Genomic DNA, 14,233 nt, shown 5'->3' with positions numbered 1-14,233 from the left:
ATTAAGCTGGTCTGAAAGTTAATACTGACTTTTAATTTTTTGGCCAATGTTTGTATTTTCAGTTTACGGTAGTATTCTTCCTTCTGCAATTACCTTTAAGATTGCCAATTTATTTTTAGAAGGGCAATAAATCAGAATTAGTCAGCTTTAGTAGTTAAATAACATATCCAAGACAATTACTGATTAAAAAAGATCTGCCTTTTTCCCAGAATGCAATATGACAGACTACCAACAAAATGTATGTGTATGCATTTCAGAAGAAGAGAAATAAGAAAAAGTAGATTATTCATAATGATCACTACTTGCAGTCCAATCATTATCTTTTACTTATACATCCTAGCTTGGTCTTATTTTGTAGTTCCATTTAAACCACTGAATTATTTTTTTTAACATATGAAGAGGTATTCCTAGGAAAAAAAACGATATTTTAAAGCTGTTAACAACTACTTCCAGCTGTTGAGATATGGACTATGAGAGCTCAGCTGGTCAAACCAGGGAGTGAAAAGTAGTAGCAATATTAGACTGGATGGCAGAGTGTCATTTCATGTATTGTGACAGCCATTACTTGATCACAAAATGAGACACACTGCAGTGAGTTTATTTACATTTGATTTTATTAAAAATTAAATCACGTAAGGCAATGTTGTGAGGAGGTTTGTGGTTTTTCAAGATTGTCTGCCACAATTCTGTGAAATGTACTGTTTTGTCCATGCTGAAGTTATGTTGCCTGCAAAGAAAAGTGTGCATGCCATTTCCCCAGTGAATTCTGAAATACTCTAAGTAGCAAATAGGTGCATAAAGTAAGCCCTGTGAAGAATGAATTATTTTTTCTTTTACTCTAGTGCTTTGGTTTGTGCTATCCCCCCACCCCTGCCAAACAGTTGTTTGTTCATAGTTCCTGGTGCTTCAGCAGATGCTGCTGTTCCATCTTCAAGCCATGGCCTCAGCTCCAGCCATGCTGCTCTAGCCTGAGTTGCTCTCCAGGTCTGTGCCTCAGCTTCTCCTGGCTTTGGAGCACAGCTCCAGGCAGGGAAGGCCCAAGTGTGCCATGGGCAGGGCTGGCAGAAAGTGAGCAAAGCAAAAGGGAGTGGGGAGAAAGTTTTCTGGAACAGCTTCTCCACAACCTCTCCCACTCCTTTCATTCCTGGCTCCTCCATTTAATTTCATTGCTGCCACTTCATTTAATGTGTCTGTGCAGGCAGCTGCCTGTGCTGCATGATGAAATCCTGGTTGGATCCCCTCCCTAACCTGCTTCCCAGCCTGGCAGAAGGAACGCCTGCACAAGGCAGGGTGGCATGGCAGGACAGTGGTGAGCTGATGAGGAAGGAGGTCAGCTGTGTTGAAGCTGCATCATTGCAAAGAACAGAGAGATTGACTACAGCAGGACCCTGGAGCCAGATTGGCAAACAAAGCAGCTGTGGGTGCTTTGGTTTTTATGTACTCCTAAGTTTGTCTTACAGGTATCAGTCATAGTGTAGAACTTAAAGCAGCTTGACATTACTGAGTGACCAAAAGCGTCTGAATTCAATTGCTTGATTTTGACAGTCAGCATGAAGTCTTTCTTAACAGAAGTTGGAAGGCATATGCTTAGCAGTTTCAGAAAAATAAGCTTAAATTCTTTGTTCTCAAACTGAAATCTTCTAAACAACCATTTGTGTCTGAAAATTTTCATTAATAAATTTGGGGTAAATTTTCAAAATTACATTTACTGATCCACGTTAGGTACAAAGGGTTGTAGTAAATGTGATTACATCAGGCTGATGAGTGGTCACTAGTGGAATTCTCCAGGGAGTTCTCCAGTGGAGTTCTCTAAGGCTTCATTTTAGGCCCAGCATTCTTCAACATCCTCATAAACAACTTGAATGCAGAATCGAAAGAATATTAAATGAGTTTTCCGAAAATACTGAACTGGGAGGAGCTGTTGACTGCCTCAAGGGCAGAAAGAGGCCCTGCAGAGAGCCCTTGACAAATTAGAGAGATGGGCAATCACAAACCATTTGAAGTTTAACAAGGGCACACTGGGGATTCTGCACGTGGGATGGGCAGCCCTGGTTGTGTGTGTAGACCAGGGAATGAGAGGCTGGAAAGCAACACTGTGGAAAAAGACCTGGGAGCCATGGTTGATGGCAAGGTGAACATGAGCCAGCTGTGTCCTGGCAGCCAGGAGGGCCACCCATGTCCTGGGGGGCATCAGGGACAGCATCACCAGCTGGGCAAGGGAGGGGATTGTCCTGCTCTGCTCTGGGGCAGCCTCACCTTTAATATTATGTGCAGTTTTGGGTGCCACAATGTAAGGAAGACATTAAGCTATGCAGGAGCATCCAAAGGAGGGGGCAAGATGGTGAAGGGTCTAGAGGGGAATCCATATGAAGAATGTCTGAGCACACTTGGTCTGTTCAGTCTGGAGGAGACTGAGGGGAGACTTCATTGCAGTTACAACTTCTGTGAGAGGGGAAGAGAAGGGGCAGACACTGATCTTTTCTCTCTGGTCACCAGTGACAGTACCCAAGGGAATGGCCTGAAGTTGTCAGGAGAATTCTAGGTTGAATATTAGAAAAAGATTCTTCACTTAGAAGATGGTTTGGCACTGGAACAGGCTCCCCAGAGAAGTGATCACAGCCTGACAGTTGGAGGAGCATTTGGACAATGCTCTCAGATAAATGGTGGGGTGCTTGGGGCTGTCCTGTTCTGGGCCAGGAGTTTGACTTCCATGATCCTTGTAGGTCTCTTCCATGCAGGATATTCTATGATCTTCAATTTTGTATATAGAACTCCTTTGCAAATGACATTATACAGGCACAGACCTTAGCAATTAAAACTTCTCTGCAGGTTAGAGACTTCTATACAGGTTTGTGGTGCAGAGCAGTTGTACACTGCTGCTTGCCTGGAGCACATTTCAGACTTCTCACCCATATTCTCTGTGACAGAGGCTGCAGTGTACCTTATTTCATCCCAGTCACGTACAGCTTTTGGCTTCCTGGGAATGTGCCAGTGCAGCCTTCAGCTGAGCCAAGCCTGAACTTTTTAGTCTAATAATTAACTTTTGTAAACTTCCATGTGAGCTCCAGCTTTCTGTATATTCAGGCAGTTTCGTTTATAAGTAGAAGATCTTTTTGTTGCAGAAGTCTCCTGTTCTGTGATCCTCCAAAGATCTGTTAATGTTTTATTCTTCATCTTCACAGGAACTGCTGTTCAATGGCTAGAAGAGAGTTGACAAGCGGCTGAAATGAATACTACTACTATCCTACAAGAGATTTTGATTAAAAGATCACAGCAGAAGAAGAGGACTTCTCCCCTAAACTACAAAGAGAGGCTTTTTGTACTTACGAAGTCTATGCTAACATACTACGAAGGTCGAGCGGAGGTAGGAGACACAGACTGCCTTTGTTCCTTTTTGCTTTTGTATCATACTGGCTTTTTTCCTACTGTATGTCATACTATCAAGAGCTGATTGGGGAAATGGTCATTAGTGGCCATTAACGTGAGCTGGCATTTCTCTTACTTATAATGCAAGTTGACAGAGGTGTAGATAACTTACCTGGTAGTCAATGTGAATTGGTTCTCAATAAGAGAAGTAGTGCATAGCCAGGATGGCAGGAATGACATAAAACAGCGTTTAGAGGTGGTCATCAAAGCTGATTTGTTTCTCTCTCTAGAGAGATGAAAGATCACTGCTACAATGAATTGGGGAAAAGGTAGAAAGAGTTGCAATTGCAGTTCTTGTAGCCATGTGTACTGTGAAGGCCATTACATCCACATCTGGCAATTAACTGCATTTGAACAGGAGAAAGATCGTTTGATAGGAGCAGTGCATTGCAGACCAAGTTCAGCAGAGACAAGATACATTAGAGTGGATCATGCAACCTGGTGATTGAAGTGAAGCTGGAAGCAGTTTATCTTTGACCATACAAGCAACTCATCCTGACTACCACTTTCTGTGTAAATTCAGTTACTCAGGAAGTCATTAGTGTAAACTATGCAAATTCCCCAAACCAGCATTTTTTCAAATAATCTCCAGACTCAGTTTCATCAAGGTCACCTGCCCTCAGAGTGCCCTGTCATATCCTCAGTGCTGGGGGTGAGATTTTCCACTTAAGTGAGGCTACTTTCCGTGTTTGTCACAATGCTGAAGAGGATTAAAATGGCTGCAGTAGCTTGTGAAACATGCTGTATGCCTTGGGAAGCATTTAATAAATAACGCTTAATGGAGGGAACCCTGCAACCTTTTGCCTTGGCTGTCTTACCTGTGCTAAAAGAAGAGGGTAGAGGAGAGCTGAGGCTTGCTAAGCATGTTTCTCTGCCAGACATTATGGTTGCACCAGACCTGAGCTCGCTTACCATGCTACAAGATGCTCACAGCACTTTGTTCTCTGAAAGTAGCTTGGGCACAGTCTGGGATTAAGAACAAGATCACAGACTGAGGTTGGAGGGGGCCTCTGGAGGCTATCTGATCCAAGCCCCCTACTCAAGCAGGGCCACACAGAGCTGGTTGCCAAGAGCCAGCTGGCTGTCAAGTATCTCTGTCCAGCTGGCTGTTGAGTATCTCCATTGATGGAGTCTTCACAGCCTTGCTTGGCAACCTGTGCTAGGGCACAGTCACCCTCACATTAAAAAAAGACCAACATCATTTCCTGATGTTCAGTGGAGCCTCTTGTCTTTCAGTTTGTGCCCAATGCCTCTGGCCCTGTCACTGGACACTGCTGGCAGTAGCCCAGCTCTTTTCTCTTTGCACACTCCTGTCAGGCATTTTATGCCCCCATTTTATGATGGCAGAGTGTACCAGTCACTCCTATTTTGGTGACTCTGGTCTCCTCCCAGAGAATAAAGAGGTGGGGGCTAAGAAGCCCTCTGAAATGTCTCTTGTATGCTTATCCCATGTCTTACATTCAGATCAAGTAGAAATGTGACAAGCAGGTTTTGCAGGTCTAGTTGTCACCCTTTAAGAAGTTACCATTTCCAGCTTCCCCTCTTCCAGTCTTCCCCTTCCAGCTTCCCTTTGCCCTGCAGGTTAATGTCCTCTGGCTAAAATGTTTTTCCAGGAGACTGACTTGTGGATCTCTCTGAGAGGGGTTTAAACTGTCAGTTTTATTTGCAGTGACATTGAACAGGGCAGCCCACAGTGCCCTCAGTGGAGGATGCAGTAACTCCTTAAAACATTTCTGCCTAAGATACAGCCAGTTGGGCTGAAAATATACATTATGACTATGCTATGCCATCAGTTTGCTGCTGAAAAAGGCCATTTTATCCCTGTCCTAGCCTTCCTACTAGCTTGATTTCATGCTGGTCCTTCTTGGATTCCATATTGCTCTGAAAAAAATTTCTAATCATGGAATCATAGAATGGCCTGGGTCAGGAGGAATATTGAAGTTCATCCAGTTCCACCTCCTCTGACCGTGGGCAGAGATATTTTCCACTAGCCCAGATTTCTCAGGGCTCCATCCAACCTGGCCTAGAGCACTTCTAGGGATAGGGCATCCGCCACAACCTGTTCCAGTGCCTCACCACCCTCACAGTAAAGAATTATTTCCAGAAATCTTATCTAAACCTACTCTTAGTTGGAAGCCATTCCCCACTGTCCTGTCGCTACATGCTCTTGGAAAGAGTTTCTCTCTTGCTTGTCATCTCCCTTCAGGTGCTGGAAGGCTGCAATTAGGTCAGCAGAAAGGTATTTGATCTGGTTTTATTTCTGCTGGATTAGTGTTCTGCTGGGTTAGCACGCTGCATGAGCTGGGTGCAGGATGTAACAAGTGCCAGAGGCCCTGCCAGGTGCTGGAGGAGAACAGGATGCTCCGACTGTTGACATCAGCAGGTTGTTAGACTGGCTCAGCCATAATGCATTACTTTCCAGCCTCAAAACATTTTCATTTTCACTGTTCCTCTCATTTTAGATTCTTTTAAACATTAATCATTAGCATTGTATTTTATTAACAGTGTTGTCTGAAAATAGTGAGCTCTGACCTTAAAGGGGCATGCTAAAAATTTGGGCTCTTTAAAAAACCACATCTGTAAGGCTAAGATCTCTGTGGCACAGTTATTCCTTAATATCTCTGGTCAACTTAAATGGCAAAGATGTTTGTGGGTTTAATTATTTGTTTGGTTATTGCTTGGGTTTTTTAAAGCCAATTGTGGTGGCTATAAATATGTATTTACAGTAAGCTGCACATTCTGGCTGAGGTAATTTATATGAAGAGAAAAAAGTTATTAGCCATCAAGATAATTCTGCCCCCTCTGAATAACTGGAGGCTTATTGTTGAAATAAATGTGACTACTGTGTATGCTGGTTGAATTTAAAGACATGACAGATGAAAAGATAAGTACAGACTGATTTAATTTTGGGCTTGGCAGTATTCAAAGTCCAGATTGGTAAGATAAGTATGGAAATCCCAAGCCAAGAGGATCTCACACCCTCATTTTAATCCCATAACTGTAGTGGTAGCAGTCTGCCAAGGGTGGTTGAGTTCTGCTCCTCTAGACAAGTGTGCAATTCCTAGTTTGATTGTTGGCCAATCTGAAGTATTTTCTTGTTTTCTTCCATTTTAACTTTTATGGAAGTTCAGTAGAGAGAGTTCAAGAAAAACCCAGCATTTGTGGGCACGTGAATAATCATACCACTTCTTTTTTAAAACAAGACTAAAGTAAATCTCGTTAACCAGATTAGTCAATGCTCAAAGTGTGGGCAGGTTGGGATTATTAATAAAGTGACAGAATTAGACATTTTGTATGTCTGGTGACAGAAGTGGAACATTTATGACAACAAAAAGCAGTCAACCATAGCAAATACTGTTCATGTAAATGCTGCTGAGAGATTTAATTGTTCTGTGCAGCCAGAAGTGGAGCATCACTTGCTCTTTGACCAGAAACTACACATTACAGACTCTACACTTCTCCGTTTTTTTCTGTCCTCTGTACTGAAAAAGTCCCATATACCTTACTTGGAGCAATAAATTATTATCTCCTAAACATGACTACTAACAACAGGCTAAAATCTTGTTTTAGCTTTCTCATTACTTGTTTAAATCTTTCTATACATCCTTTCAAGCAGATCAGGCCCCCTGCCATGGTACAGTGACAGTGCATGCCTGCAGTGAAGCTGGAACTGCACTGCTGCCATGAGAAGGAGAAATACAGTTTTTTCACTTAAAGATATTGCTCTGCTGTAAGTCATGGAGCAGGTGTGTGAACCACTGATGGAGCATAGCTACAGAATCAGTGAAGAGGCTGCAGTTCAAGACTGGTTTCAAAACAAAGAAGCCTGAGGAAGGAGAATCCTGGTTTAGGTCACCTGTGCAAAGCTCTACAGTTATGATTAATATCGTGGGGAACTTATTTTGGGTAGGAAGTCAATAGGACCTTGGCTTTTACTGCTTACCTTCTGGGCATTATGCTGTTGGATAAAAAATGTGGAAGAAGTATCACCTTTAAGTTTGTTAAAAAGATTGCCATTAAGAAGCTTGAAAATGAAAATACATCAGGAACCAATGTGCCTTAAGTGTCATGGAGATAGATTTTTAATGTCAGAAAAGAGGAATATTCTGTTTAAGCTGGGATGTGTTCTGGTTTTGTCTTTTTTTCTTGGTCATAAATTCTGAGAATTAGTAAATGTAGCTGTTGGGGAAATGGCATCATTGCACTGTTGTGCAATATTGGGTTAACAATGATTATAAGCATATAAAAAGGCTGAGCTAATGTTGTTTCTTGAAGCTCTTATTGGTTTATCAGCTGTCATTATTGGAAAGAATATTTTCTGTATTTTTTCCTGATGTTGCAGAAGTGGCTATTGAAATCTGAATGTGATGAGGTCTATTTAGAATGAAGACAGAAGTTCCCTGTAATAAGATATAACTGCATTGGTCTCCAAGCACAGAATGTCATGGATGGTCTTGAATGTATAAAAGTGGGAAGAAGTAAAATATCTTCCTATTCTGAGTATGGAGATGTACTATAAAGCACATCTTGCTGGTTATGCTACAGTCAGAAAGACTTAAGATATGTACAGTATTCTCAAACATGTATTGTAGCCTTACCAAGCCAGCTTTAAACACATTTACATAGATGGTAGTAACTAGTTTGAAAGTGGGAGGTGGTAGGCATTTTTTAACAAACTGGGCCTTGTTCTTGAGGACCACTGCACTATTCTTACTGGAATAATAGTGGAGTAATGGACTGTAGTGTGACTTTGCTGGATAATCTGGCTGTATAGCAAAGGCAGTGTTTGTAGTGCTCAAGTGAGGAAATGCAAGCATGAAATATTTTATTAGGCAATCTCTTTTCAATTGTGTGTGGTTTGAAAACTCAGGATAATGCTTCAGGTGCGCATCTTGTAATTTTCCTGAACTATTTTTTTTTCAAGAAATCAAAACATACTAGTCAGTACCAAATTGATAGGCAAATTCAAGCAATTTTGAAATTAATTAACTTGTTTGAAAATCAAATATTTCATGCAGTGATTAAAAAAAAAAAAATCTCATTTGGAATGGCTTTCTTTATTTTTGACCAGCAAAAATTTAGCTGAAGTTTTGTATTACTTTTTTCAAATTGCTGATTTCATCTTGAATGGAGTGTAGGTTTGAATTCCAAGGAGGCATTTGTGGAAATAGCACCCACATATGTGTGGCCCTAGGTACGTTTAGCCATTTTCTGTCAAAAGTGAACTCATATCTTGAATATTCAACTTAAAATTCCCTGGAGTTTATTTTCAAAGGATTCAAAGTGCATTCACACTTTCATCTGTGTCTGTTTGGAAAATCAAAGTGTTTATCTAGGAGTCCACAGCTGGACAATGGAAAAGAGCACTCATTTTACCAGCATGCCTGATGGCTGGTGTTGCACAGTACAAGTGCCCCCCACACTCCTTTGCAGGCTGGCTGCAAAGAACAGCATCATTGATTCCTCTGGAATTAGCCAACAGGCCAGACCACACAAAAATAGCATCCAAGCTACCGCATCCATCAGGGTTGGCCACCACCTACTCGTGGTTTACTGTCTTTCTCCTTGTGTGCCAATGAGTTTGGCTGCTGTGAATCCTTTCTCAGGTGTCTCTGAACTGGGCAGTCAAATGGGCTCAGCTGGAGCAGGCTTGCTGCTGCATTACAGAACAGCCATGACAGCAAGTAACACCTGCTTCACACAAGTTTTAGTTAGCTAATACTGATGAGGCATCTTGCTTGAACTTAAAAGTGCCACCAGACTACAGGTTTTTGCTCTAGATGGCATTTTAGGCAAGGGAAGTTCGTCATGATGAAGGAAAGAGAGTAAGTGTAGGTGTTAAAGTACTTCTCACTAGTGAAATAGTTGAAAGGAGCTTTTCTGTGCAATTGAGATGTCCTGCTAGTTTGTTGGTTTGAAAACTTTCACATTGATGTTTCTCATGAGTGGTGCTTCCAAAAGGTGACACAGATCTGGTCATAATTTTATAAATCCTTGTCAATATGTAGACTGTTAGTATCCTCATACATATTGAACCTGTGCAATGTTTCCTTTCACCATGATATTTCTCTCTCTCTTTGTCAAGCTCAGCTTGCTTATCAATGATACTCTTTAGTTTGAAAGCGTGCTGATGTGTGTGGTTTGGTTACTGTCCTCCCACACAGGGCACAGCATGCTTGAATTAACTTTTCCATCCCACTGCTGCTTGCACTGCCCATTATTATGAAGCTGACTATGAGCTTATGTACATTAAATTTGTTTATGCTTTGGCATTTTTATTGTTTGTTGTATGGATGACAGTTCACAGCAATAAATAGTGTACATTGGATTTTGCATTTTCAAAAGGCATAGGCTAAATCCTGATTCCTGTGGTTACCCTGCATGTGTTTTGGTGGACAGGAGTCTGCAGTGTTAGAAGGGAGAACTAGAAGGGGGAGAGTTTGGGCTGCAATGCCCATTTAGCTCTGGAACTGCTGCCCAGCAGATATTGGAGTAGGCACATCACTTACCTGTTTATTAGTGAGCAGAAACCATTTGCTTCTACAGAGAAGGCAAATGATGGTTCTCAGAGAGAAAATGTTTAAGAGTCTGAACTTGGGAGGTGCAGAATGCTCTTGTCTTCAGTGGCAGTAGTGGTATTTGCCATTAGGATCAGGCTTGTGTGAAAACTTTCTTGTGTAAACAGGACTGATACAACTGATAAAAACCAGCCGGGATATAAATGAAAAAAAGCAGAATACAAACCTGAACATTTTGGGCGGTTGCTTATTTTGAAAGTCTCTTCCTAAGGAAAAAAGGTCCTTCTGTAAGGGTTATGTTTGGTTCTTGTAATTTGAATATAAAGGAGACAGAAGCTACTGAAATTACAGTGGTGATATTTTAAGGAAAGAAAAATAAAAGCTCTGGGGCCCACCCCGAAGCTGTAGGTTTCAGGGTAAAATTGTGTAGCTTCATTGCAACACTAATATTGTGCAAATACTTCATTTGGAGCACAACAACATGATAGAGTTCCAAAAAGCTATGCTTCCTACTTTTCTTTTTTAACAGAAGATGAATTCATTCTACTGTTGTTTATTCCTATAGTGCTTTTCCTTTATTATTTTTAAAATAATTATCCTGATTTATGGGATTTCCTTAGTCATTGCATAGGTGATTTAATTATTTTATATAAATGAAAGCACAATTCAGTGTTACAATGTTTCTGAAACCAGTAGGTTTACAGAAAATTTTTTACTTCCAAGTCACAGGTCATAACGATACAGCATTCTTAAAATACTTGAGAGTGAAAACTGTTCAAGTTGGAGACATAAAGTAAAGCTATTCATGTGAATGGGAGCAGCTTAACAGATGCATGGGAATGCTCACTTGTAAAGGGCAATTCATAAAGAAACCTAAGTTATAAAAAAAAGTTGGTTATGTTGTAGTAATGGTTCCCTGTTTCCTGTAACAGCTACTGAAAGAAAAGTCAGCTATAAAATGAGAAGCTACAGTAAATCTCTTTCTACAAGAATTTTTATTTTTATGATATGGAACAAATGAAATGTAGATGAAGTTGAGAAGCATAGATTGTAGTTGTTGAGATATAGAAAAGGCAGGGATGAGAATATTTACCTTATGACTAGACTGGAATGGGTGAGTCTTAAAGGTCTTAAGAAGTAAGAACTGGAAAATAGGTAAGAGAAGGCTAGAGAAGGCCTAGGTTTTAAAAAAGTGTGCAGAAGAGAAGCTGAAAAAGTTTAATCTATGAAGATAATCTGGAGGAAAATGCAAGAAAATCCAGCTTGTTGAAGGTACCTGAAAGATGCAGAAATTGCACATCAGCCAACAAAGAAACAAAACGAAATAATCTCAGACTTATCTATGCTCTGTCTGCTATGAGGTAACAAGTCTTGTGGAGAGCAGAGAGCAGCAGAAATCCTGTGTTTTCATCCCAGTAAGGTTTTTTTGACACTGCTGAATGAGACATTTTCATATGTCAGCATTAGAAATTACCTATATAAACTTTGTGTGAATCTGATTGCAGAGCACGTGGGTAGCTGGTACTATGTTGAGTAGGCATCAGTGGCTTGTTTCCAGATGGAGAGCCTGTCTTGAATGGAATGTCCTATTCTGCATTTTAGTATTTTCACTGCTGGTGCTGTTGTTGGAATAGAAGCTTGTTGAGTTCTCAGGTGAAATAAAACTTGAAGGGGCTGCAAGTATTTTGACAAACAAGTCTAGAAATCCATGTGGTATATTTGGATTAGGTGGGTGGTGGGTTTAATTGATTGGTTTTTTTAAAATTTTTATTTTGTAGAATGCAATTCATTGTGGAAAAGTAAAAAAGACAGGAATGCTGAAATGTTCAGATACAGAGCAGCAATAAGTAGCCAAGTGTCAGGTGTCCCCAGCAGGACCTGGGGCCCGTAGTTGTTGAGTCCATCATGTGGCCCTTGAGAAAGTAGCTAAACAGCAAGTGCCTTGGCTGAGTGACCTCTTGGATCCTGTTTTGGATTCTCTGGCCACTTGCCTGTGGTGCCTGTGCACTTGGGCTCTCCTCTCTGCATGGCTCAGACAGCAGGGAGGCTGAGTTGGGCTGAATGCAAGGTGTCACTCAGCCAGCAGCCAGAGCAGTCCTGAGCAGGAGAAAATGGGGCAGAAATGCTGCAGCTGGGCTGGGCAGACTGAGAGCTCCGTGTGTGTGGACTTCACAAAAAGCCAAGAAGAGAAGACTTGTCTGGAAGAACCTGAAGAAGTAGAGCAGTTACTTTGCCAGCTGAAGGGTTGTAGGTTATTTAAGGCCTGATATGGATGTAGACCTGGCTGATTTATTACTTTCATGAGGTTGCAACAATAGATCATAACTGCATTTGTGCAGGTTTTAATGTCTGCCTCTCCATTGCAGGAGAAGAGTAAATTAATTACATTAATTACAGATAATGCACTGTGGTCGTGGTTAGGAAGTTGTATCAGAGCTATGGCAGAGAATTTATTTGTGTTCTTTTCAGTCTCTCCAGTGCTGGTCATTGACATCTGCTGAGCAGCCAGGCCATGGAAATGGATTCTCAGTTTCTTAATCTGCAAGACAGGGTTTAAAACTTTCTTCTTCTTAATTATATCTGCATTTTTCCCCCTTTAAATTCTACCTTGCAGATGGATATTGGATCAGGTCAGACTAGATCAGAATAGTAATCACCTTTGGCATGAAAATCACCTTTCACTTTTCCTATCAATTCTAGCCATTTTCAAAAGGTAAATAAAAATACTTGATACTCACTTTTCTTAATAAGTTAAAAATATAATTGAAAGGAGAAGGACATTCTTCAATGTATTTGACACACTGGAAAATATAGGAATAGAAAATGTGGCCACTTGACACCTAGCTATGGTAATTATATTTTCATAATCTGTAATTGCTTGCCTCAAGAGGGAACTGCAGAAGTGTCCAGTCAGTGCATTTATTAATAAATGGCAAAACTGTTAAAAGAAACAAAACCCAAAAACCAGACCTCCCTCCCCGCAAAGAATCCAAAAATGAAAATACCCGTACATTTGGCTCTGGAGCATATTCTATCAGAGCAGCTGGCTGTGGGCAGTGTTGGCTTAGCCAGGCTTTTTGTGGTTTTGCAAAGTTGAAGAGGCAGTCCATAAAAGGAGATAAAAGTAGTGCTGTGATGTGCTACACTTGTGAGAACATGAGCTCCATGGGTCACATGCTGACGACCTCAGGATTTCCTATATGGGGGTAGGCATGGAAGAAAGAAATAATATGTGCATCAAGGAAAGAGAGAAAGAGAGAGCATGGGGAAGACAAAAATCTAGATATTTCGTGCAAGCTGGGCTGACTTATGCATGTTTTCATTGAGGCTTTTCCCCCCTCCCCCAAATCTAGGGTCCTTTGTATTGTTCAACACCCCCGCATACACACATACTTCTGTAGGGGTAAACAGTGCAAAGAGGAAATACGCTGAATAAATATTTTCATCTGATAGTGAGAATATGGGCTTCTGAAGCTGTAAAGCCTCTGTATTTAGCAGAGGAGTAATTCCAAATGTACAGAGGATCAGCTGTTTGTACACTTATCTAACACTTGGGTATTTCTTGTCTTACTGTATTCTAAGATTATTTTTTTAAGGAATTGTGTAATCCTGTATTTGTTCTGTATCTGACAACATAGGTCTAGTGTTATGACTGCTTCATATTACTGTTTAATATGCTAAAATAAAGAGGAATAGCTTATTCTTTTGAGATTGTATGGAAACAAGACTTGGCCATACCCATTGTGAGCAAGGATCAGGACTTCTAAAACTCTGAATCAATATTTTGGAACATAGGTAAATATGAAATATGTATGGCATTTTGAAAAGCTTTGTTTAATAGTTTCTGTATAGTCACTTCCCTTTTGTTATTTTCAGAAAGAAGATACATTAAAAAAGAAAACCCACACCAAAACTCCAACCTTTAGTATGACTTCGTAGCACATATTTTACCTATTTTAAGTTTTCCTTATTGGGATTTAGTATTTTATACCTTTATTACTGTTCTAACCATATTTGCTTCTATAGGCCTCCCTCTAGAGGCATATATCTATCTTTAGTAAAGGAGCAGACCAGGTTTGATAGATCCCTTTGTTTCACTGACCTGTGATTCTTCCAAATCCTGCTTGAATGCTTGTATCCCATTCAGAGAGCATGAATGTTCTGGTAAAATACTTCTACCATAAATTCTATCTTTTTTCTACTTTGTTAGCCATCTTCCACCTAAAAGAAAAAGAATCTCTAAAAATGTCCCTCTGCTTCCTACACTTCAACATTGCATAATTAGCCAT

General features: G+C 40.6%; 1 protein-coding gene across 2 annotated transcripts in view; it reads left to right on the top strand.

Annotated features, from left to right (window-relative positions):
• The window catches only part of TEC (tec protein tyrosine kinase), a 43,792-nt gene that overhangs the window by 12,059 nt on the left and 17,500 nt on the right, over positions 1-14,233 (top strand). For both annotated transcript variants that reach the window (XM_041459083.1, XM_041459078.1), the window contains exon 2: positions 3,183-3,364. In XM_041459083.1, the coding sequence (XP_041315017.1) occupies positions 3,227-3,364 (138 nt within the window). In that variant the 5' untranslated portion in view covers positions 3,183-3,226. The remainder of the gene's footprint in view (positions 1-3,182; positions 3,365-14,233) is intronic.

This window comes from Pyrgilauda ruficollis, unplaced genomic scaffold (assembly GCF_017590135.1).
Source record: "Pyrgilauda ruficollis isolate IOZ18807 unplaced genomic scaffold, ASM1759013v1 scaffold1, whole genome shotgun sequence".
Taxonomy (NCBI): domain Eukaryota; kingdom Metazoa; phylum Chordata; class Aves; order Passeriformes; family Passeridae; genus Pyrgilauda; species Pyrgilauda ruficollis.
This window is presented reverse-complemented; position numbering and strand designations above follow the sequence as displayed.